General features: G+C 38.2%; 1 protein-coding gene across 6 annotated transcripts in view; it reads left to right on the plus strand.

Annotated features, from left to right (window-relative positions):
• Window positions 1-26,009, plus strand: part of Srpk2 (SRSF protein kinase 2) — a 239,399-nt gene that overhangs the window by 191,202 nt on the left and 22,188 nt on the right. For all 6 annotated transcript variants that reach the window (XM_026395749.2, XM_026395740.2, XM_026395743.2 and 3 more), the window contains 5 exons: window positions 3,288-3,394; window positions 14,494-14,659; window positions 15,862-15,887; window positions 17,233-17,479; window positions 18,062-18,544. In XM_026395749.2, coding sequence (XP_026251534.2) covers window positions 3,288-3,394; window positions 14,494-14,659; window positions 15,862-15,887; window positions 17,233-17,479; window positions 18,062-18,544 — 1,029 coding nt within the window. The remainder of the gene's footprint in view (window positions 1-3,287; window positions 3,395-14,493; window positions 14,660-15,861; window positions 15,888-17,232; window positions 17,480-18,061; window positions 18,545-26,009) is intronic.

The raw sequence follows: 26,009 nt of genomic DNA on the forward strand, positions 1-26,009 counted from the left end.
GCTCTACCTCTGAGTCACAACCCCAGCCCTCAAAAATGACTTTTTAAAAGACCTTCACTAGACCACACATAAAGTAAATATATTTTAAATTAAACATAGCAGTAGCAGGGGCTGGGGCTATAGTTCAGTTGGTAAGAGTGCTTGCCTAGCGCATGTAAGTTCGATCCTCAGCACCATATAAATATAAAATGAAGGTATTGTGTCCATCTACTACAAAAAATATTTTTTAAAAAAAGACTTGAATCACACTTCCAGAGACAAGGTTATTTTATCCTAAGTTATTGTTCTTTTAAGTTTTCACCCACTTAATTGAGTTGTGTAATTTAAGATTAACTTGTTTAATTTATAGTTCTTCTCTCTTTCTTGGAAAATACTACAAGAATATCTGCTTTCTCCAAAAGAAATTATCCTGGTAGAAAGTATTGTTCTTGAAAGATGAAATAATTTCTTCTTTAGCTCCTGATTAAATGTTCCTGTTGCCTTTTAGAAAGGATGGCCTTCATTCTCATTCTAGATCCTGTTAGAAAATAAATGTGTACATCCAGAAGACATAGCTAAGCCAAGCATGATTTCTCTTTCTCTTGTGAGGATGGCAGTTGTTCAAGTACCTGTTGGTTTTGAGGGATCTAGGATTAAGTGATTGGGATTGTGGAAAGGAGATGCTGGTTTTTCTTCCCTCTCTCTTTGCCTGGTAATTTGGGAAAAAGGCAGCCCTGCGGGCAAACGACACAGAGCAAAGTTTCCCAAAGCATGTAGCTCAAAGATGAAGAGCACAATGGAGAGGAGATAATTCCTGTTGTTTCCAGAAGACTTTGTCCTTATTTTCATGTTGGATCCTCTGAGATGCCCTTTGCGTAATTGTGGTGGGTGATGCTTTCATTTCCTGATGTTCAATTAGAGTACCAGCTGATGAGTCCTATAGGGTACATCAGAGCTAAGGTCTTCTCATGTCAGATCTTTTGCTCTTTCATTTACATTGTATTTGAACAGTTCCGGTAAATTATTACTTGACCTTCTGAAGCTCCAGAAGTTTCAGGCACAGGTCATCTCCCTGCTTAAATCCCAGAATGACATTGGTGTCTGCGTCTACTTAGTCATGATCCTGTAGGGAAGTACTTTGTCACTCTATGTGCTGGAGTAAACCTTTGTTTATTTATAGAAACTGTATTTAGATACTGGAAAGTAGAAAAAACTGCTAATAGCTTAGCCTTTGCCTCAAGACCATTTCTCCTAAATACTGAGCTTCTTTTTTTTCTAGTAAATAGGTGGGTAAGTAGTGCTGGATTTCTCTGTCCCTGCTGTAGCCTGTTTGTTTAAGGGCACGATAGCAGCTTACTCTGTGCCAGACCCATAAGGTTATTCCTGAGACCACAAACAGGGAGAGGGTTTCTTTGGAGAAACTACCTGATTTGTAGGTAAATAGAATTTTCCTTAAGAAAGGAAAATTGGCTATGTTTAGTGTAAATAAAATGCTAAGAAATCATTATGTATTACCAATGCTTTGAGAAGACTTGGGTCATATGTCTGCTACTAACTTTAATTCTTAGTTTGTCATTTTTGTAATAAGACTGGGAACTAGTAAGAAATGCTGGATTTAGATCATCTTTGCATATGTCTGTAGTACATAAGTTCTTCAAGAGAAGAAAACATTTTTTCTTCTTTTCACTGAAAATAATTAATAGCTATTATGATCATGTGGTTGATCGTATAAAAATATTAAATCAGCTTATCTTTTTTTTTTTTTTGTACAAGGGATTGAACTCAACTATTGAGCCACATCCCCAGCCCCATTTTGTATTTTATTTAGAGACAAGGTCTCACTTAGTGCCTCGCTTTTGCCTTGAACTTGGAATCCTCCTATCTTAGCCTTCTGAGCCTCTGGGATGACAGCGTATGCCTCCGTGCCCAGCTAACTTATTTTATTTTTTAAATAATGAAGCCTACTGTAAGCCTCCAATGATGATCAAAATATTCTCAAAGGGTTTTAGGGCAGTTTAAAACCTTCTCATGGAATGGCATAAAGATACTGTATGGGAAATTGGTGGGTGATAGTTTTGAAGAGTCAGTGGTTAGTAGAAACTCTGATTTTCAAAATCCACTTGTTGGAGTGGTTGAGGAATGTTATGTTGTATGTGCCCTATCTTCTTTATCCAGTCATCCATCATTGGACATGTGGGCTGTTCCATATCTTGGCTGTTGTGAGTGGTGCTGCAGTAGTCATAGGACTGCAGATACCTGTGTGAGATCTTGATTTCATTTCCTTTGTATACCTTTATTATCTTAGTGGTCATGTTTTCCTAGGTGTATACTGATCTGTAATCACATTAAGATGTGCATATTAAATATATACAACTTTTTATATGTCAGTCGTATCTCTGTTAAGTGGTTTTTAAAAAATTTGAAGGGCTTCTGATTTCTGAGTTTTTATTATTGCAGAATGGTCCTAATACTCTATCTTAAATTGTAATCATACATTCTTAACAGCTACCTATAGTTTTTAAATGGATCTGGTTATGCAATGAAAGATATTTTTGAAGAAAAATATTAAATAGCTCTCTCTCTCTCTCTCTCTCTCTCTCTATTTTTTTTTTTTTAATACTAGTGATTAAACCCAGGGGCACTTAACCACTGAACCACATCCCAGTCCCTTTTTAATATTTTATTTTGAGACAGGATCTCGCTATGTTGCTAAGGCTGGCTTTGAACTTTTCATCCTCCTGCCTCAGCCTCCCAAGCTCTGGGATTAAAGGTATGTGCACTGCACCTGGTGTTTGGTAAATTTCTATTTGATAATGTATTATTTGTGGCCTCCTTCATTAGAGGTTTAGGCAGGCAATTAGGACTCTTAGGGCCCTGCAATTCTGTTTTTTCCACATCAGTTCTTGTGAGGTTTCAGTCTGACCCATTTTCTTTTTCCTCTGTACGTGCTGAGAGAATAGTGTGGGGACAGGAGAGTACCATGAAGGTTGGGCTAGAATCTGCTTTGGCCACCTTTGTACTGAGACACATATCTTCATTTCCACAGTGGGGACAATTATATATTTCCTGAGGTGGTGTAAAGTACATATTGAATAATGTATGGCACATAATAAATATTACCACTTGTCTTTATTTAGGTAAGAAACCTCAACTGACCACTTTTGGTATTACAGATATTATTATTGTGGTGTTTTATGAGCAAATAACTGTGTTGTAAATGACAGAATGCTGTTGCTTCTGCTTTTGCTTTTCACTAATTGCCATATTCCAGGAAATGCATCCACAAACAATCCTTAACCATGTCCCAGATGTCTGCATGGTCTTTGAAGTGCTTGGTCACCACCTCCTCAAGTGGATCATCAAGTCCAACTATCAAGGCCTCCCAGTGCGTTGTGTGAAGAGTATCATTCGACAGGTGAGGCCTCTGAGGATGCCTCCATCTCTAATCCCCACTTGTTTATCTGTTCCACACAGATTTTTGTTTTGAAAGAGTGAATGAATGAATAACATTTTGAAAACACTTGTGAAATCAGTTTTATATTTATTTAATGATATTTCATGCTGTGTTATAAAGAAAGCAGTATATAAATATTGGGCATACATTGCTTATATATCAGTCCTCTTTTGAGGTAAGTGATACAATATAATCAGAGATTATTGTATGCAGTACACTTACTCAAAACATTCCATTTAAGTCCTTTCAAAATAATTTAGAACAAGTAATTTATTGGGTTCATTTACTATTTCTAACTATCCTTGGATGGAGTGAAAAATCAAAAATTAACTTGAGAAGTTTTCAGACTCAGAGTTATAAGGGGAATAAGTTTTGGGGATCTGATTTATAGTGGTGACTGTAATTAGCAATACTGTATTGTGTACATGAAATTTATGCAAAGAATTTATCCTAAGTATTTTCTCCACACAGAAAGATAACTGAGAATAATGGATAAATAAGTTTATTAACTCATGTATAATTATTTATAACACAATATATACATGTGTGAAAACATGTGTTACACAGCAAATGTATTCAATTTTCATTGTTAATTGTACCTCAACAGGAGTTCAAAAAGTTAGGGGAAAGAATACATGGGTCATGAGAAGAGGGCCTGGAGAAAGGCTTTGCATTAACTTATTTCAGTTGTATTGAGATACTTTAATCCAATTGGGTTTAAGTCATATAGGAAATACTGCATAATGAAAGTGTGTAATAATCAGATGTCCTAATTAGCAGTGTTTACCTGATTCACTTTTTTGCATAGAATGTATGAGTCTGCTTTCTATTCATTGACCATACCTTATAAATTAGGAAAATTGCAGATGAGACTTATCCTGGATTATCTGTTATGATGTAAAGGAAATTTACCGTGAATGATTGTGCAGAGTAATATGTCAAGGAGATGCTTGTTTACTTGAGAAGTGGGCTATGTGTCTATCACCAGGCCCAGAGCTTGAGCTAGGCCTACGCATGGGTTCCAGGCATAAAATACTTGCCTCAGTCCCAAATTCCTAAATAGGAAAAGAATCATAATTATTCAGAAAGTTTTGTGAATTCAAGAGATAGGTACCTAAAACAGAACCTTCCTTAGATAGTTCATGTTTGCATTTAGGCTCATGAGTAGGTTTCTAAGCCTATTGTATAAAAATTTTGAAGCTTAAATTTGTATGTTAAAAACATCCTAGAGTTTGCTCTTGAATTGTGTGAAAAATTTTGTTTACCCTGCCTCTGTATTTATCTCCCTACTTATCTTTAACTTTTGTGCTGAAGATTGGCAAGTTATTTTCCAGCATTACAGGTGTTATTTGAGAGGAGGAGCCGTTGGAGAGGGAAAGGTTTTTTGCATTAGCTTGTCTCAGGTGGGCTAAGATACTTCTACATAATATGCTAGGGGTATATGCATGGCTTTGTAAATTTTGTGACTTTTATTAAATAATATATCTATTCCCTTTTAGATTCCAGGTAGTATCATTTCATTCATTTAATATAGCTAATATCTCAAATGAATGAATAATTTCTCTTTAATGTGGAGGAGGCTGTACAGTGAGAGTGAAATTAATGTTAGAGTCATTCTATCCCTAAATGACACTCAGGCATTCGTAACTTTTAGTGGCAACTCTTTTATTAAAAATTTACATTAAATCTTGGTAAGACTTTTGTAATTATTTCTGATTAAATCATTAAAGGTTAAAGGATTTGCATATTCTAATAAACAATAAATAATTCCAGAAATGGCTTTCTGCATACATATCACACAGGTTCCATCATCTCCCAGAACCCTATACTTTCAAAAATGTTTGCTACTACCATAGTGGTTGATCCCATCACCTCCAGCAGGCTTGGCAGTGTAGGAAGGGGAACCTGCAGGTGAATCATTGGTGTTCATTTTATATACCAGAATGGGAAAGCAAAATCTGGTCATTCTTAGCAAGTGAAGAAGTCTGTAAGTCTATAGATAAAGTTCTGTGAGTTTCATGGAACTTTTGTGTATAATTGCTATATAAACAGTTGATTTAATGACTGTTATCCTCACCGATCTCACATGTCCTTATCTTTGTAGCAACTGAGGAAGAGCTATTGTGGTGTTTGTCATTGATCCAGAAAAATTTTGATTTTGTCACGTAGATTTCACTTTGTTCTATATGCCTTATTAATGGAATTCATCTGTTTTAGGGTATGTGTGAACCCATCTTTATTTAAGAAAAATATTATGGAATCTGGATTTTTTTTTCTTAAAGCTTACTTAGAATTGTTACATCTCTTTGTTAGTACTCTAAATATCTGTGTTTCCCTTCGTTACCCCAATTCAGCTTCTGTTTTCAGTATTTCTGACTCCTGGTAGTAGTAGGAAGATCCTTTATTGATGAACCTCAAGAGTTTTTTTTGTTTGTTTGTTTTTTAATTTCTCAGAAAAAGGCAAGTTAGGGGAATTTCTTAATATTCTTTCACTATTAACCTTTTTTACCTTAGAAGTCAGGTGTTTCTGACTATCTTTCAGTTACCCTTGTTCTCTGTCAATTGGCATTGCATCACCAGGTACACAGCCATTGAACTCTGCTGTGCTCATGCCTTTTACTTTTGATGTTCTTTGTATTTTCAGTGCCATCATCATCAGTGAAAATTTATCACCTCCTGCAAATACCTTTTGTAGGCCTCTGCTCTCCCAGCATACAGCCCATCTTGTTCTAGATTGTTTTCCTTTCCATTGCCAGGACCTTCTGAAAAGCAAGCCTTGCTTTAATAGTGTATATTCCCCAATTGTAAACCTTTCGTGGCTTCCATTGCCTAAAGTTTGTTCAAACTTATGAAGCAGTATATAGTGATTAATAGCTTGGATTTGGAGTCAGATATATCCCACTTGAGCCAAAGAACTTTGTCCACAATGCCCCTCAAGCTGAAATTTGGTGAATAAAGTGGGAATAATTCAGTAATAATGATACCTTCCTCCTTAGATTATTGTGAAGATGTAAAGAGACTCTACTATTAATATTAGCAAATATTTATTCATTTCTTAGTATGTGCTAGGCATAGTTGTGAGTACTTGATGTGATTTAATTTACTAAATCCTCACAATAGTGCTCAAAATAGGTGTTATTTTCCTGATTTTATGGACAAGTAAACAAGCATAGAAAGGCAAAGTAATTTGTCCCTAGTTGGGATGTTATTTAAAAAGTAGCAGGTAGCAGAAATGGAAACCCAGAGAGTCCGGTGCCAGAGCTCAAGTGTTCACCATTTTTTGCCAAGCAGTATATTATATGTTTGGAATTTTACCAGGCCTGTGTTGAATAGAAGTTGAACCATTTTTTCCAGAGAACCTGTTTAAAGGTTCTCTGCCATCTGGTGTCATCTCATATTTTCTCTCACAAACTGTAATTTATATCTTTCAGGTACACAGTTTCCTTCCTGGAGCTTATGAATATTCAAAGATGTCCCAGCAGAATTTTTATTCATGTTTTTGCTTGTTTCATTTTGTAGTTAGTTTATGAAAAGTACTTAATGATGATCATCTTGACCTCTTAATATATCTTGCTTTTTTTTTACTGGGGATTGAACTCGGGGGCACTCAACCACTGATCCACATCCCCAGCCCTATTTTGTAGGGTCTCACTTGTGTAGGTCTTCGCTAAATTGCGGAGGCTAGCTTTGAATTCATGATCTTCCTGCCTCACCTCAGCCTCTCAAGCTGCTGGGATTCAGGCATGAGCCCCCACACTGGGCACATGTTGCTATTTATTATCTCTGTATTTTTATTTCTCTTGTTCTAAGCTGCTGAAAGTACCATCCTTTTTGTTTTCTATACACATTCCTAAGGCTTAATCAAAATCCTCTGTGACAAACGCCTCTTACTACCCCAGGTAACAGTGTTATTTCTTCCCTCCCTGGGACACCTACAGCCCACACTGAGTCCTTTACCTTATTTCTAAGTCTTCTCAATCCTGGCACTATTGACATTTTGGACTGTATAATTCTTAGCTGGGGAGGCCTGTCCTGTACATTGCAGGGTATATAGCAGCGTCCCTGATGTCTATACCCTGGATACCTCTGAATTTTGTCAAATGTTCCCTGGGGAGCTAAATTCCCTCTCATTGAGAATCATTTGGGTAGGGTAAAATACAAGGTGTAAATGCTGTAGCAACAAGATTTGATTTCAAATTTTAGCTTTGATATTCCTATTTTGTGACCCTGACCAAGTTTTTTATCCTGTATGAGTCTAGTTCATCATTTTAAAACTTTGGATAATAATGAACAGGTTGTAGCTTTAATGTGTAGATTAATAATAAAAGACTATTTATGAAGCATCCACCACAGTGAGCAGTACAAACTAGTCATTGTGTCTCCCCAGCTCCTCTGTGGTTGCCTTGAAATGAAGGATTGTATATTGTGAGTCACACATCTCTTGTTATCTTTTTTCATACATTGGAGTATCCAGAAGTATTGTGGGTAGGTTGTTTTACCTAAATGATGGAAGAAATATATACCCCCCCTTTTTTTTAGTGGTTGACCTTTCTATGATTTAAAGGGCTCATTTGTTTACTTTCTAAAGGTAAGGACAAAATTGATTCAACTGTTCTTTTAGGATTTCCTATGTTTTATAGTCAATCCTTTGATCAGTTCTTAGCTGTCCCTCTTTAGCCACGGTGTCCCTGTGCTGATACAAAAAAAGCACTATCCTGATGAATTGTGGGTATGGATGTGGGGGACACACTGTGCATCCCCATCCCCGGTCTTCTCAATTGATGATTCTGTGGCCTCAAGCATGATGGAATCTTGTGCTGTTTGTCTCCAGTCTTTCATTTTTTTTCATGTTAAATCAATTTATTAAATCAATCTACTATGTCTACCTGCCCTTTTAAATTTATTTGGTTTTATTTTATTTTATTTTTTTTTTAGTTCTACATGACAGTGAAATGTATTCTGACATTATACGTACATGGAGTATGACTTCTCATTTTTGTGGTTGTACAAGATGTGGGGAGTTACACTGGTTGTGTATTCCCATACAAACATAGGAAAGTTATATCTGATTCATTATACTGTCTATCCTATTCCCATCCTCCCCTTTTCCCCATTTTTAACTGAATAGAAAGGAACTTGTTTGGCATTAAAGGAACTTGTTTCTGGTACATTAAAAGATATACCTCAGGTGACAATTTCTTTAAAATCCTTTGGTCCCATTAAAAATGGTTTTGACTTTCTTATGTATTTCAAATGAAGTTGGCCTTTTACTTTTCAGAGTTTTATAGTTTAACTCAGTGCTTTTTATAGAAATCCTTTAAGAAGGTGACTACTTGCCATTAGTAAAATGTGGTGTGCCCTTCTATAAAGGGCGAGACTGCGGTTTTGGTGACTTTATTGTAATGCTGTAACAACAAGCAGTTACAGTTTATAGCCCTGGAATTTTAAATTATTAGTAATCTATGATCGTGATCCTGTGCTCAGTTTTCATGTTCCTTAAGGCATCGTTGCTTTATATGCTTTATTTGTAGTATGCCAACTATACACCAGTGAGAACAGTGGTGTTATTTATGCTCTATGTTCCACAGAAGATGCTACACAGAGAGGACAAAATCTTCCCCAGCATTCCACAGTTACTCTGGTGGATTGGATACTTGATCCATGCATTAAACTGTGGGATAGTGTGAATTGTATGTGTTTTCGCAATCTCACTCTTTGTGGCAGACCCTGTGACAGATTGTTTTTTCTTATCACTATCTAATTTTTTTAATATACTTTTCATTCATTTACCATTTAAATTATTTCCCTTGTCCCAGTTATCAGTAAATTCATTGTGATTGAACTAGTATTGTTCAATTTTAGTACAGAAGCTTGGTTTTAAATTATCAGACATTTCAGATTTGTTTGGTGTGGTGTAGTCCTTGTGATTCTGCATAAACTTGCAATTCTCAGAATCCTGAGTCCTCAGCTCACAGTTTAGTTAGTGGCTCCCTTTGAATAGAAGTAAGCCTCCTTTGGGCTCCCTGCAGGCTGAGTGCTGGGTGCAGCAGCAGCACCTTCCTTCTTCCTTTCAGCAGTATAGCTGCTGGATTTTCTTATTCATTCTCACAATTTAGAGATTTCAGAGCAAATACAGTGTCCATAGAATTTTTCTGTCTGAGCATGTGTCTCATTCTTGTACTCTCTTATTATAATAAGTATTTCCCATACTTATTCATTCAGGTTAACATGATGGTTTTCACAACCATTTTGCAGGATTTGCCTTATGTCTGTCTTATTGAGGAAGAGCTTTGCTAGTATGAAATTTTCTGGGCTTGTGGAAAGCCCTCTGGTGTTTTCCTGTACACCCACAAGTAATTAATATCTAAATTAAGGACTCCTGCTTGGGGCCAGCCCATCTGGCTGCCTGTTGGGACTCCCTTGGAGCTTCATTAGCTTGTTACCAACAGGGTAGGAGCCAGGCAGTTTCATCTCCCAACGTCCTATGTTTAGGTGTGGTAGGAAGAAAGTTCTCACATTGTTACCAAAGTCGGAACACAGTTTGGAAAGGTGCTCTCATTTTTTACTCTTCACAGTTTACAGTTTGGAGGGAGGGGCGCTTCACTCTCTGGACACTGATGGGTCAGGAAGATAGCCTTCTAACATAAGCTCCACACTTGTTCCTCCTTTTATCTGCAAGATTACAGGACTTGTTTCAAGCAAGTCATGTTGGAGAGGGGTAGATTATGTTGTTAAAACCTGTGGCAAATGATATCTGGAATGGCTGTTGGTGTATAGAAAGAAATCTAGTAGACCATCTTGTCCATGTTCCAGATTTTACAGGTAAATTTGAAATTTAGGGACAGGAAGGGACTTTCTCTGAGCTTGTAGCTAGTTAATTCTGACATCGGAAACTGGATTTTTTTCCTGCCTTGGATTCTGCACTACTTCACATGGAGAAACCTGGCACCTACTCTTGAAGTATGTGATCTGGCTCCTTTCAATGGATGATTGATGACTGACCCTTCCCCTGGCCTATTTGTGGTTGGTTTGATCTCGGCTTTTCCAGCAAAGGGATCTCTACAGCTTCTGCTGCCTTCTGCTGATGATACGCCAAATATGTTTTTTAGGCAATTGAGAAAAACATACATTAATTAGACAAATGAAGAAAACAGAAAAATTAATAAATTAGGCATAGTAACACACACCTGTTATCTCAGGTACTCAGAAGGCTGAGATAGGAGACTCACAAGTTCTAAATCAGCCAGGCAACTTAGGGAGATCCTGACTCATAAAATAAAAAGGGACAGGGAAAAAATACTAAAGGTTCCTGAATTTTAATCAGATTTTTCAGGGGGAGATCCATCCTTTGGCACGAAGCTTGATTCATTATTTTTATTTCTCCTCCATCATGGTTATTCTGTGTAAATGGTTGTAAGATTTCTCATCAGTGTTGGTCTAGGATACTTTATTACTTTAAACACCACTGTTTACAAACAAAATGCTGCTTTTGAAAATTAAATTGTTGTTCTTAGCTATAACAAAATATTGTGTTTTTTTTAGAAAAAGATGAATGTTCAGAATTTTAAAAAATTAAGGAATCAAATTTTTATTCATGTAATATTACTTTAAAAAAATCAACAAAGCTCTTTTAATATATTAGAGATCGAAATAGCTGAGACCAGAGAAGTTTAGTAAGTGACTTGGGAAATTATGGTTATGTAGTCAGTATAAATACAAGTCATCTAACTTAGTTCAGTTTTACCATTTGTTCCTAGTTCCTGTTTTGTAGACTATGTTTTTATGTCTGATTCTTACTATGTTTGTGTATGATTCATGTGTTTTTACCCTTTTGAGACATGAAAATGGAAGCTCACAGAGGTTAACCACCTGCCTTGGGTAAAGAATGTATGTGTAACAGTTTAAGAGCAGGTCATATTTTAACGCTGCTACACTTCCTAAATGATCTGCATTTATTAATCAACTTACTTATTTTGTCCCAGTGGTAGAGTCTTTCCCTTGTGTTCTTTGTCAGACATTATAGTCAGGGCTTCCCAAGGAAAGTTCGCCCAGCTGAGTGCTATAGCCAATATTTTAAGAAGTCTGGGACCTTAAGTTCTCCAGAGAACACTTTGCTTATCTTGAGCACATTGTTATCTTTGGGAACATATGTTAACACATTTGTGTACTGAGTTACAGTATCTTTTACCTGTGTAGCCTCCCACACAGTGAAACATCTTTAAAATGGAAAGAAACCAAGGTGGATAGATAAGGGCAACTTGTTCATGAAAGATGGTTAAAAGATATTTTAGGAAAGCAAAATATTAACTCCAAGTAAATTTGTAAATATTTCTACTTTGAGTTAATTTTTTTTTAAATATTTTATTTATTTATTTTTTTAGTTCTCAGCAGACACAACATCTTTGTATGTGGTGCTGAGGATCGAACCCGGGCCGCACACATGCCAGGCGAGCACGCTACCGCTTGAGCCACATCCCCAGCCCCTTGAGTTAATTTTTGATAACTGAAATTTAAGTTGGAATAAATATCAGCTGTTTCAAAATTTTCCAAAATTTTGTTCCTTGTGCCTGTTCATTAATATCTGGTAATTCTCAGAGTCTCTCTTGTTTGGATTAAAAATTCCACATTATTACTCAGTTTGCACAAGGAAGATACATGAAATGTCAGTGAACCACATATAGATCCATTGGATTATGTTCCCTTCAGGTATATACCCTGTACTTTTTGTATATACATAATGATGTCTGTCTGACTTTTGGTTTTTTGACATTCTAAACATAATTAAACATTTTAATTGATGTATTATTTTAAACAGTAAGTATTCTAAATTTAAAAATCAGAAGCATTTCTTTAGGCTTTTTTAATTCCCCCATTTTACTGGTACTAACAACTTGTCAGTATTTTGGTATTGTGCCGTGATTCATCTTTGTGTGTGTGTGTGTGTGTGTGTGTGTGTGTGTGTGTGTGTGTGTTTTAATTAATCCCTTTACTCCCAGCCACTACCAAGAATGTGTAAGCTCTATGAGGACAGGAGAACTGTTAAGGGCTTTGAAGTTGCAGAACTCTGTTTACTGTTGTATTTAAAACACCTCAAATAGTTCATAGCCTGTGATCAGAGTTCAGATGATATCGTTTCAGTGAATTCACGTGAAAATGCTTCCTATGAAAAGTTATTTTAAGTGATCATAGATGTTTTAATACCTGTGTAATCCCTGTTCAAGAGACAGATAAACTGATTTTCTTTCAAAAAATTTGGTTCCTTCTCACTTTGTAATGTTTCATCCTTGAAGGTTATTTAGCCAGCTATTCATGGTAGGCAGACACATTGGGATTTTGCTGGGTGTTACCTAGTTTTGGATGATGCAGTGTATCTTTTGCTTATCTGTTTTACATTTCCAGTTTCTTGTGGACAAGATGCCCAAATGACTTAATATTTAAATGGTGATATTTGTATTTCTAATATAAGGAAAAGTATATTCTAAAAATTAATTTTTCTGTGGAAATAATTGCAGAGAAACAGTGCCCTTGCATTGAGGTCGCTGGCACTCTGTAAGGTTTTGTTTGGTTTGAGGTGATGTGCATGTATGTTTTGGTTTATGTTTTCTTTAAATTTAAGGCTGTAGTGCTATTAGATATCAGAGCTATTTTTTGGTTAAATTATATCCTTCTTGGGGCTGGGGATATAGCTCAGTTGGTAGAGTGCTTGCCCAGCATGCACAAGGCCTGGGTTCAGTCCCCAGAACCACCAAACGGGAAAAAAAAAAATTATGTCTTCCTTTTACTGAAATATTAAAAATGTATGTGCATCATTAACCACTAGCAATATAAAAATCAAAACAAAAAATGCAAGCTGGGGGCTGGGGTGGTGGCTCAGTGGTAGAGCGCTCACCCATCATGCATGAGGCACTGGGTTCGATGCTCGGCACCACATAAAAACAAACTAATGTATCCACCTAAAAAAAAAAAAACTAAAAGATAAATAAATAAATATTTTTTTAAAAAAATAAAAATGCAAGTTGGGTTTGATGACATTCCTGGAGCCCTAGCTATTTGGCATGGTGAAGCATGAGGATTGCTTGAGTCCAGGAAGTTAAGACCTGCCTGAGAAAGAGTGAGACCCTGTCTCAAAACAACAGCAGCTAAAATGAGATACCACTTCATACCCACTAGTGTGACTACAATAAAAAAGATAGTTAATGTTGGTCAGGATGAAGAAATTGGAACCCTCATATGTTGCTGGTAAGAATGTAAAAGGAATAAGCACTATAGAAATCAGTGTGGGTACTTCATCAAATAGCTAAATGTATACTTGTCATATGTCCCAACATTTCCCTCTAAGTCAAGAAAATACAAAGATAGGTCCCTACAAAAACTTGTACATGAATATACATAGCAGTATTATTTTCAATAGTTAAAATGTGGACACAATCCAGATGTCTATCTAATGAATAGATAAACACAATGTTGTATTCTACACAGCAGAATATCATTTGGCAATGAAAGGAAATGAAATATGGATATACTTTACACAAGAGTGAGCCTTGAACATTATGCCAGTTGGAAAATCCCTCCGTATGATTCATTTTAAATATCATGTCCAGAATCAGAAAGCACATTAGTGATTGACCAGAGCTGGTGGTGGTGGAGGGAGATGGGGAGTAACTACTAATGGTATGAAGTTTCTTTCTGGGGTGATGAAAACGTTCTAAATTAGGAAGGGGTGATGGTTGCACATCTAAACAACATTGTGCTCTTAAAATGATCAATTATACACGTGAATTCTTTTTCAGTAAAGTTGTTATTAAAGATGTACATATAGAAATTTGCTTCCACGAGCATAAATTATCTATGCAGTGTTACACATTGGTTGCTTATGGAAGGGAGAGCTGGATTGGGGGCAAAGGTGGGGAGGGTTTTGTTTTTGTTTTGTTAACTAAATGCCCTTTTGTGTCTGTCAAATTTTGTGCTGTGTGATTGCATCATCTATCTTGCAAATGCATAAAAATTAAATAATAAAAGTATTGATAGCTCCTTTCCTCTTTCGATTTTACTATAACTAGGTTCTTCAAGGGTTAGATTATCTACACAGTAAGTGCAAGATTATTCATACTGACATAAAGCCGGAAAACATCTTGATGTGTGTGGATGATGCATATGTAAGAAGAATGGCAGCCGAAGCCACTGAGTGGCAGAAAGCAGGTGCTCCTCCTCCTTCAGGGTCTGCAGGTGAGGGAGCTGATTGAGCTGATCTTTCTTCATTTCAGTTGACTTGAGGGCATTTTGAACTTGCAGAGTTGTACACTGAAGGCAGTTGAGTCAAATATGTATATGCAAATTAGGAACTTTTTGTAAGAGCTTGGTTGCTGGAAATAACTGGAACATTTTCTTTAGACGATTTTCCAATTGCATTTTATTTTAATATTTGAATTATTTATCTTTGTGTCCTCCATTAAAAGACCACCTAAATTCTTAACTGTTGCTTCATCTATCTGTATCTGCATTTTCTTGTGTTACCCACTTCTGTAGGGAGGAAGATAGTCATGGGAATTTTTTTCTAGCTTAATTTGTTAGAATGCTTCCCTCTCTTCAGTTAACATACCTCTATCAGTCTGAATTTAATTAGAGACTTTGGAATTAGATACGAAAGACCTAAGGGTATAGAGGAAAGATGACCACATGACTTGAGCGTTGGCATATAAAGGTGGCTTTCCCCCCACCCCCTCGAATTTCACAGAATTCGGTAATGGTAGTGTTGGCATGCTCTTTTTACATTATCTGTGCCCTGGTGTGTGGTCAGGCAGTTGTACAGGGCTAACACTCCTGTGACTAGGGCTCTGGGGCTCTTACTCCTTTTACTATCTACTCTTAGGGTGTTTCTTTAGATCATGGAACCAGGCTGTCAAGTTTTTGCTTCTGGTTAGGGGTCTAATGTGATTTGGAATAATTGTCACAAATTACTGTGTAGTTACTAATAAAAACTCTGTACTATTTAGCTTAGTTTTTTTTGTATGAGATTTGCCAAGTGGATTTCGGAAATAAAATGTACATTTTCTCATCTAAATTGTTCATTATCTATAAACAAATTTGGTCTGATGACTATATGATTTGTGAACTCTTCTTCATTTTCTTAAACTGATAGTGGATGCTTGAGATTATTGACTCTTTTTGAAACTGATTGTCATTTAAGTTTAAATAAATAATAGAAATGACTTAGTATGAACAGCTTTTACTCTGCCCTTTAAGGGTCAGTCATTTGAGTTGAATACATTTTCTTTAGATCCTTACAATAAAGAAGCTCTTGATTTTTAACAGTTTTTGAAGTTGGATAGCCATTAGAAGATTGCAATTAATTCATTTTGCCAGTTTGAATTACCCAAATGTATGTGTCAATTTTCATCTAACATCCATTTTGTTTTATATTGTTTTAGTGAGTACGGCTCCACAGCAAAAACCCGTAAGTACTTAAATATATACTTATATTCAGCATGTTAAAAGGAACTATTCATTAAGCTTTTCAAATGATAACAAATGTTCTAATATATATTAACTAAGAAGGTAGACATGTTTATAAATGCTCTGTATCCTTAAGTATGTAAAATTCTTTAAGTTGAAGTGATTTCTGCATAGTTAGAGTCATCAAAGCTGTTGTAAGAGCTTCTTCCTAGGTACTGTTGGCAGAATCTCCTGAATTGTGAGGTGATGCTTAAGAGTTTGAAGTATGATTATTCCAAAATCAGTTTATATTACTTCTCATTGGCTTCTCGGTTACTTATTTTTCCGACACTGATATTCTAATTTTTTTTCTTAGACAGTTGTGTAAGTACGAGAGAGTATTATCCATTTTGTGGTCCTGTCAGAAACACTGTATTCAATGAAGCAGCCTTCCTTTTAGAAGGAAGTTTCAGTGTAAGGAGGAGCTGTGAGAATTTGGCTTCCTGGCCAGTTGGGGAGCCTGAGTCATTTCCACAGTGTTCTCTTGGTTTGCGGCTTGAGTTCACTAATTCTGTGAAATGTTGGAGGTTCTTAATGCCTGTGCTTTCCAAGTCAGATGGCCAGAGCTGAAAGCAGGCAAAAACTTAGGGTTTTTGATTTTTCACCCTTTTACTTCATAGGCTCATTTCTTAAAGTTCATGTTGTTTTGTTTGCAGATAACAACTCAGTGTGAGGCAGACTCAGTCAGTGCTATTGTCTACCTGTTCCCCACCCCGGCACTCCATGGTGCGCATGCAAGGCAAAAGCACTCTATCAACTGAGCTATTTCCCCAGCACTGCTTTTTTTTTTTTTTTAGGTTTATTCTTTAGTTGTGGCCGGGCATACTTATTTATTTATTTATTTATTTATTTATTTATTTATTTATTTAGCCGAGGATCGAACCGAGTGCTTTGCACATCCTGGGCGAGCGCTCTACCACTGAGCCACAACCCCAGCCCTTGTCTCCCTATTTTGGCAAACATTTCTTTTTGTCAATAAGGAGGTGAGAAGGATGTAACTTTGTATAAGGCAGCAACAAATAAAACTTTCAAGAGGAGCTTCCAAGTGTTTCAGTGATTCAATTCTCTTAGAATTGAAATGATGAGGAGGTATACTGCTCTGAGGGTAAGACCTGATATTAGCCAGCACTGATATTAGCCAGACTGTTTTCTCTTTCACCATAATGCTTCTCTTTGGGTTTGTGAACTTAATTGAATATGACGTGAAAAAAATGGTTAGTGTTTGCCATACTGCCAGCACTTGCGCTATTATATGGTGCTTTAAAAAGGAGCCGACTGACCTATGGTATTTTCTTAACATGTTGTAGATAGGAAAAATATCTAAAAACAAGAAGAAAAAGCTGAAAAAGAAACAGAAGAGGCAGGCTGAGTTATTAGAAAAACGCCTTCAGGAGATAGAGGAATTGGAGCGAGAAGCCGAAAGAAAAATAATAGAGGAAAACATCACCTCCGCTGTACCTTCCAATGAGCAAGATGATGAGTACTGCCCAGAGGTGAAACTAAAAGCGGCAGGATTAGAGGAGGCAACCGAGGAAGAGACTGCTAAAGACCATGGTCAGTGGCACCCGGAGTCAGGGTTGATGGGGTCTTGGGAGCATCACAGAGGTGGGCTTTATGCTGCTGCTTTGGATACTAAGGAAGAGTTTCTCTGTCTTCTTAATGGACAGTATGGGAAGCAACCTGTTCAATCTGTAGTTCATTAATAAAAATGTATGACAGACATTAGTTAACACCGCAGAGTAGTTTTTTAAAATGGAAAACACCATGTTTCTATCCATGCTAATAATGGCCCCTTCTTTTTATTTTGTGATTAAATTTTTGCCGATCTAACACATCACAGACCTTTTTCTGAAGGTTCGGGAGAGGGTAGAAATAGAAATCCAACTTTACTTATAAAATTATTTTCCCTCAATGCTAACTTCCTCTAAGGAGACTCGACTAATAAATAAGTTAAATAAATGAAAAATAAGATTTAGAAAGCTTACAGGGTTTACCCTGAAAGCCAAGAGGTGTTGACTGTGTGATACATAAATTAAGCACATTAAGAAGTATATCTTGTCAAAGGACATAAGTACCTCATGCCACTGTGTCAAAGAGAGTACCAAGGCCTAATTCTTAACCCCTGAACTTTTTAAGGTGAAGCTGAGGACCAAGAAGAGAAAGAAGACACTGAGAAAGAAAACATTGAGAAAGATGAAGATGATGTTGAACAGGAGCTTGCGAATATAGACCCTACATGGATTGAGTCACCCAAAACCAATGGCCACATTGAGAATGGTCCATTCTTACTGGAACAGCAGCTGGAGGATGAAGAGGATGATGAAGATGACTGCCCAAATCCTGAGGAGTATAACCTTGATGAGCCCAATGCAGAAAGTGATTACACATATAGCAGCTCCTACGAACAATTCAATGGTGAATTGCCAAATGGACAACATAAGATTCCAGAGTCGCAGTTTCCAGAGTTTTCCACTTCATTGTTCTCTGGGCCCTTAGAACCTGTGGCCTGTGGCTCTGTGCTCTCTGAGGGATCTCCACTTACTGAGCAAGAGGAAAGCAGTCCATCGCATGACAGAAGCAGGACAGTTTCAGCCTCTAGTACTGGGGATTTGCCAAAAAGTAAGTGTTCTTTCCCATCCATTGTCTGCTTTCACTGGCTCCAGGGTCATGCCTTTGACAATCACTGTGAAAGGAGCTGACTGGTGGTGGTAAAGCCATGTCCATGTTTTAACCATTTTTGTTTTATTGCTTTTATACGCATGAACAAGAAATGTGCTTTAAAAATTTGTTCTGTGCCACTGGGCTTTCTCTTACTCTCTGCTTATGCAATCCCATTTCTCAGCTTTTCTTATTCTTTCTATATTTAGTCAGTGACACCTAACATTTGCAAAAACCTTGGGAGTTTAGCATCCTTATAGGTTCCTACAATGCATTAATTTAGCTTATAATTTGTAACCTCTTTCATCTGATGGTGTTATATTTAGTTTTTTGGCTTGTTTCTATTTGAGAGAACATCTGCCTGCTCTTTTGCTATGTTGAGAAAGAAGTATCTTGACTTATTTTGATAGTTGTCCCTAATTATAGGACCCTGCTATCAATAACAGTCCCAAGATTATAATTTTGTAATTTTAAAGGAAGTGACATGATTTAAACATGAAAATAGATTGTAGGTATGTCTATGCAGGGCCCTGTCTTATTTCAAACCCTTATTTTGGGAGCAAATGCCATGTGACATATTGCTGAGTGACTTCAGTAAGTGAAAACTGGGCTCTCATTTGGTTTCCATTCTGGCTCACAGTGAAAAGCTCAGAAACCTCCTCTGCTCCCTCTGCTGATAGGACTGCTTAACACATGGTAGGTTATTGATGAACCAGCCCTCCAGACAGCCCCAGAGATTCTGCAGCCCCTTTCACTCTAGTAGGCTGACAACTTATTCTCTGAGAAAGCCCGCCACCCTTGTTACTCAGCTGTAACTAATCATTCTAGCATGTGTTTTCTTAACTTGGTGGGACATGGTTAGCTCCTGGTCACCTTTTTCCTGGCCAGGGAGTATTCAAAAGCTTCACATGTAGATTCATTTCTAGGAAAAGGCAGCCATGGAAATATACCTTCTCTGCTTTTATTGTTGCTGTTGCTCAATTTTAACTTACAGATGCATATAGAAAGTAAATTTACAGAGTAGCTTTGTATTATTGTGCAAGCAACAGTTTGGGGCAGTGGCTTCAAATATATGAGATTAAGCTGGGTGTGTTAGTTCACACCTGAAATCCCAGCAACTCAGGCTGAGACAGGAGGATCCCAAGTTTGAGACCGGCCTCACCAACTTCGTGAGACCCCTCAAATAAAAACCGTCTGGCCGGGTATGTTGGCACATGCCTGAAATCCTAGTGACTTGGGAGGTGAGGAGGGAGGATCACAAATTCAAGGCCAGCCTCAGCAACTTAGTGAGGTTCTAAGCTATTTAGTGAGATCCTGTCTCAAAATAAAAAGTAAAAAGGACTGGGAATGTGGCTCAGTGGTTAAGTGCCCCTGGCTTTAATCCCTGATACTAATAAGTAAAGCAGACAAAAATAAAAAAATTCTGGGGAATAGCTCAGTAGTAAAAGGCCACTGGGTTCAATCCCTAGTGCAACAAAACAAAACAAAAACCAAGATTAAATCCCAGCTCAAAACTTAATAGCTATGGAACTTTGATTTCTAAATCTCCCTGAGTCTCAGTTTCTTCCTCTGTCAAAGGAAATCAGTGGCCACATCTAGGTTAGTTATTAGCATTGAATCGAATGCTACCTGTAAATGGTTTAGGTATATAAATAGTGCAGGTAAACAAATGATATATAATGACAATAATGTATAGAATATTTCTTAGTGAATGTACCTTCTTGTCATGAACCTGGTAGGTGCCAGGCTTGCTACTGCTATTGCCATGTTGTCAGTGTCTTTGAGACCCAAGTGAGTTGTAAGGCTCAGGACAGTTTCTCTTGCTAGTAACCAGTAGATTCTGAATCCAGGCCTCCTGTTTCCTGGTCCGGTTTTGTCCACCACATTATAATTCACATTCATAATAGGCAGATATATGTTTAGGCTTAAAAGAAAAACTTCCTATGAAAAAACAGAAGAAGAGGGAAATTCAAAATTGTGGTGAATGCATGAGTGAATGGGTGAGGAGAGGGAAACATCTGATTTAGACAAAATGTAAAATCTGGTTGGAGATATTGTTTAACTCAGAGCACGTTGCTTGAATTTAAGGAATACTTGGGCACTCTATCAGAGAACTATGTCCATACATTTCTTGATTGACATCAGGTTGTGCTGCTCTCCCAGCCTGTGTTTAACAGTGGGGTGGGGGGTATATGACTCGTACCTGAGCTGCACTCCACAGACCCTGCTGCCTGGCCCACCTAAGTCCTCTTCCTGCTTTGTGGGTTGCACTTTGTCCTGCTATTTCCTAGGGTAGTTCCCTAATCTTTTTCAGCAATCTTAAGCATGGGCGTTACCCTGATCTCTATTCTCAGCCCATTCTACTGACACTCCAGTCTCTCCCTAATTGACCGGAGCCTGTCCATGTAACCATGTAATCCATGATTACAGCTGCTGTCAATGTGGTGTTGCTGACCAAATCCCTGTTTATTCACTCAACTGTTGAGTCCCAGCAGTATGTTAGTTAGTTCCTGTTGTGGGTACTGAGGATAGTGGTCAACAAAACCAAGGATGTATCTGCCTTTCTTCTTGGATTACCATGGGGGTAGGTAACCAGTGAAAACCAGTTAGTGTTGTGAACTGCTGTGGGTAAATTAGGCAGTGGTGTGGAGGGCTGCTCTAGATCTTACTGAGAGAGATCACACCTCCCTGACAGGATAACCTTTGGTTAGAGACCTGAGGGAGTGAGGAAGCAAGTGCAGGATCCAGGGACTTCTGGCATAAGAATCTCTTCCTCTACTTTCCTATGCTGGAGAGCCACTTATTCAACAGTGTTCAAGACAGCTTGATCTCTGTGTCACAAGGGGACTTCAGACATGTAGAAACCAGAGCACAGTTTGCTCTCTCGATTGGCTAAACCTCCTGTATTCCCTTGATGGTCCTTGACATTCCCCGTTTTTTCTCTCATACCCAGTAGGTCACTTTGTCCTACCAGTCATACCTCCTTAAATGGGGGTCCTCCTTGCCTTGGCCCTAAAGAGCATGGTCATTGCCTGCTTATACTATCACAGAGTCTACCTTTTGATCTGGCTTTTTGTTCTTTCTTGTTGCCATCCCCACCTGTCTTTAAGTCATTGCTAGAGTGTTTTAGTGGGGTGTATGATCCATGAGTAACCAGCCCCATCCTCTGAGTTGCAGGAATTACTAGAACACCTACTCCTCCCTCCCTTCCTCCCCGCCTCCCCCCTCCCTCTTTCTGGTACTGAGGATTGAACTCTGGGATGCTTTACCACTGGGCTCTATCCCCAGCCCTTTTCATTTTTTATTTTTTGAGACAGGGTGTTGCCAAATTGCTGAAGCTGGCCTCAAATTTGAGATCCTTGTGCCTCAGCCTCCTGAGTTGCTCAGGTTACAGGTGTATACACCATACCTAGCACATCTCTGTATTTTAAAAAAATATATTTTGAAAGAATAGTACAATAACAATTGTATACCTTCAATATAAATTCATACTTAACATTTTGCTACACTAGGTATATTTACATATATGTAAATAAAAACTGTTGTAGATATTAGGATTCTTCTAAATACTTAAGTATCGGGCTGGGGATATAGCTCAGTTGGTACAGTGCTTTCCTGGCATGCATGAGGCCTTGGGTTCAGTCCTCAGCACCACCCAAAATAAAAAAGAAAACCAAACAAACTTCAGTATTTATATCTTTGTCATAATAATAGTACCATTATCATAGTAAGAATATGAGTGATTTTATAATATCTATTATTCATTATATACTTGATTTCCTCAGTCTTTCTAAAATTTTCTTTTTTTAGTTTCCATGATCCAAAATATGACAAAACAATGTATCTTCTCCTGGGTGGTTGCTTCTCTATTCCCTAGCGGGCCTCTGCTATCTTTCTTCTTGTCCTACTGACTGTACTTTACTTAACTGTATGGTCATTGCTCATTTGCATTATCTTCTCTCCAATGGAATGTAAACTCTTTGAGAACATGGTATGTTTCTACCTTTGTATCCTTAGCACCTGAATGCTAAGATAAATACTTTAATAAATGAAAAAAATGAGTGCTTTCTAGTTATATTTTATTCTTTACTTTTTCCTTTTGCAATAAAAATTTTATTCTCTCCAACACACTACCATCCCTAGAAGCTCTGTCAGATAAAAATTGGTGGTCTTTTTTTCATTGTCCCTTTCTTCTTACAAGCAGAACTTTTCAGTGTTGTTAAATTCAGGGGAGGTTCCAGGCAGGATCTCCTGATGCAGTCATCGTGTAGAGGCACTCCATTTTGGTTGTCTGCTTGGTCATTTGATAGGTTCCCCATGGAGGGGGTGTTTTGTTTCCCAATGGTCTAGGGGCTTACAGTTGGGAACCAGTTACTATATGAACAAGAGGCAAAAGAAGCAGGCTTTGTTGAGAATTTGCACAGATCCTTCCCATTAGAGCACAGTACATGTACATGAGGAAGTAGTGTAAGAAAGGTTGGGGGCCAGATTGAGATGTTTAAAGAACTTAAATACCAGGCTAAAGGATATGGTATTTTTCCAGAGTAACTTGACAGCCATTCAAGGTTGTGAAAGGGGAAGGGTTCCTCTTAGGTTATTAGCTGCTACAACTACAACATAGATCTTGGCTCATGTTGTCTGAAGTACAGAGGCCATTGGGGTGGGGGGTGGGGGCGTCATTGTTTGTGCATGTAGGGTCTACATGGAGTCCTTACCATGTTCTAGTCACTGTCAGCTTTTGTCTAGACTGCTGCTGGATAGCCTCCACCTCTTGTTCCAGGCCATTCTTATCTAGTCCACAGACACCTTTTAAAAGTATATGTCCTTATCTTTTCTCCACATCCAAAATGACCTAGCATGCGTTTCCCACATAGAGCCATACCCTGAGGTACCTTTGGAAGTTGATGTCCCCTGCAGTGGTCTGACATCACGTGCTTTGCACCACTCCTGCTGGCTTCTTCTTAAAGTATCTCAGAACTGTGAACTCCTTTCTGCATCTGGCCTTTGCATTTCCACTGTCTTCTGCCTAGAACTTTTCCTTCAGTTCAGTCCTCTTCTTGAATATCACCTTCCCAGAAATGACCTCTCCTGAACATTATCTTCCTTCTCTTTGGTTAATAGCTTATGTAGTTATCTGAAATGCTGTGTGAATTACTTACTTTATTGTCTACATTTTAGGTAGTATGTGAATTTTCTAATTTGGGGTGTGTCTTCTTCATGCGGTGACCCTAGAGCCAAGATGGCACCTGGCACACAGAAGGGGCTTGGTAACCATGTTTTGAGTGAGTGGGTTAGGTGTTTCAGTAAGTCTCCTAGTTCTGCTGCTTCCTGTTCTGACCCATCTCCATGTAGAGAGGATATTTATGTCTCCCTTGTAGAATGTTCTAAAATATGCCCCACACAGTGCCTTGCCCAGGTGTGATGGCAGCTGAGGCACTGCTAACTACCTTCTTGCTAGGTTATTGGATAGACTTACCAGTGTTACCCAGAGTTTGACTTATCAGAAGGTGACCTAAAGGACCCAGCCCTTCCTGAAGTGAAATCTTCTCCCTTATTCTCTATTTGGTGGAAGCAGAGAGCAATTGTAGCTTTTCAGTTTGTCATTTGGTTTAGCATTATCATTGAAAAGGAAGAGCTCTGACAGGTTGCCACAGTGGCCACTTAATCAGAGGGGGTGATCTGATTGCTTGCAACACAAAATTGTAATGATTATGCAGCAAGTGTGAGCGTCCCTGTATTATTTATGAGGCCTTTTGGAGTGTTGCATTCAGGTACCTTGACACAGGAGCTGTCACACTGAGAGAGGAAATGAGAAACACAAACAGAATCTCCTGTTGTGTTCTTAACACAATTAATTTTTTTCGATAAATTATTACCTAGTATCATTTAGCTCACATTCAACTCTTACTGTGAGCTGAATAACTATTTACAAACCTGAACCTGGAGAATACTAGCATGTACCCAAAGAGATTTTGTTTAGTAAACATAAAGGAGGAATAGTAAGTATAAAGAAATGGTATTTAAAGATGTGGCGATGGTATCTTCAAAAGTGTATTTCTCTAGCGTATCTGAATTGTGCAGCTCCCGGGAAGTATCTTTAAAAACAAGAACTAGGAGTGGGTGGCAGATTACAAGTTGCCTCCTTCCATTTGAGCACCCTCAAATAAAAGCCAGCTCAATTACCTGTTCTTATGGAGAAAAGAAATCAAATATTCTGGGAAGTCACAGAATGTCAAACGAAGCTGCATCCTCTTCCCTCAGTAAACCTTGGATCTTAATGTTTGGAAGTTGTTTAGAAAAGGGAGCTCACTCTTGGGCTCCACACACCTGCCTGCTCATTCTTTTTTCACTGCCCCAAGAGGATGGCTCAGCTGGTTACAGCAGAATGAAGCTCCAGGATCTGTACATTCAGCCTAATGCTCTCCTGCATTTGTGTCTTTGGGAGGAAGTGATCTCTTCCATTTCCTCCTTTCCTGAAAACTGAGTCACAAAGAGTTTGATATATGTCAGTTTTAAAACTTGTAGGTGTTGAAAACTAAATTTGAATCCATTTCTGCAAAATTTAAATTCCTGTTGATTCTCCTTGATTAGATGATAGGAGGGATTCATCTAGTAGTTTCTAGTGTTGTCCATTTATCTGTTGGGTCAGCATTTTATGTTTATCACTCTTCTTACCCCTTTTACATTTTGCCTTCCCTTGTGGGTCTCTGCTGCTTGCTTTCTCATCATTTTCTGAGTTCCTGTGTTTCTTTTCCTCACTTCCTACTTGGTCTTTGGTATGCTCCATCATGGATAGCTTCCTTATAAAGTGGGGTGCAGAGCTGGGTGCAGTGGCGCACACCTGTAATCCCTGCAGCTATGGAGGCTGAGGCAGGAGGATTGTGAGTTCAAAGCCAGCCTCAGCAATGGTAAGGCACTAAGCAACTCAGTGAGACCCTGTCTCTAAATAAAATAACAAAAAATAGGGCTGGGGATGTGGCTTAGTTGTTGAGTGCCCCTGGGTTCAATCCCTGTAACCAAAAAAAGGGAGGGGGAGGGGTTGTAGGATTAGGTTATATGCACCAGGAGAACCTCTGTGCCTGACTGGCCTGGGTTGATCCAAGAGCTGAGAATAGGTCTTGAGCTCAAACACTGGCCAGAATTCTCTCAGCATCATGTGGAACCCTCCTTGGGAGTCCTGTGGATGCTGTGACTCCTGGGGACCTTGCTATAGTCTACCCTGCTCACTATTAGCAAAGCTGGCCTTCTTCTCTTTCTCTGGTATGTGTCAAGGAATTGAACCTCCTTAAGCACCAAGGTTCCATAGTTCAGTGTAACCAAAAACTGGTGTAGTTTATGTTAGCAGTGCCTACCTTGTGAGTGAGCAAAAAGACACTCTGGGGTGGGTGTTAAATGCCTTGCTTTGAGCAGACTTTTTAAAGTCTAT

Source organism: Urocitellus parryii, chromosome 3, assembly GCF_045843805.1.
Source record: "Urocitellus parryii isolate mUroPar1 chromosome 3, mUroPar1.hap1, whole genome shotgun sequence".
NCBI classification, from domain to species: Eukaryota; Metazoa; Chordata; class Mammalia; order Rodentia; family Sciuridae; genus Urocitellus; species Urocitellus parryii.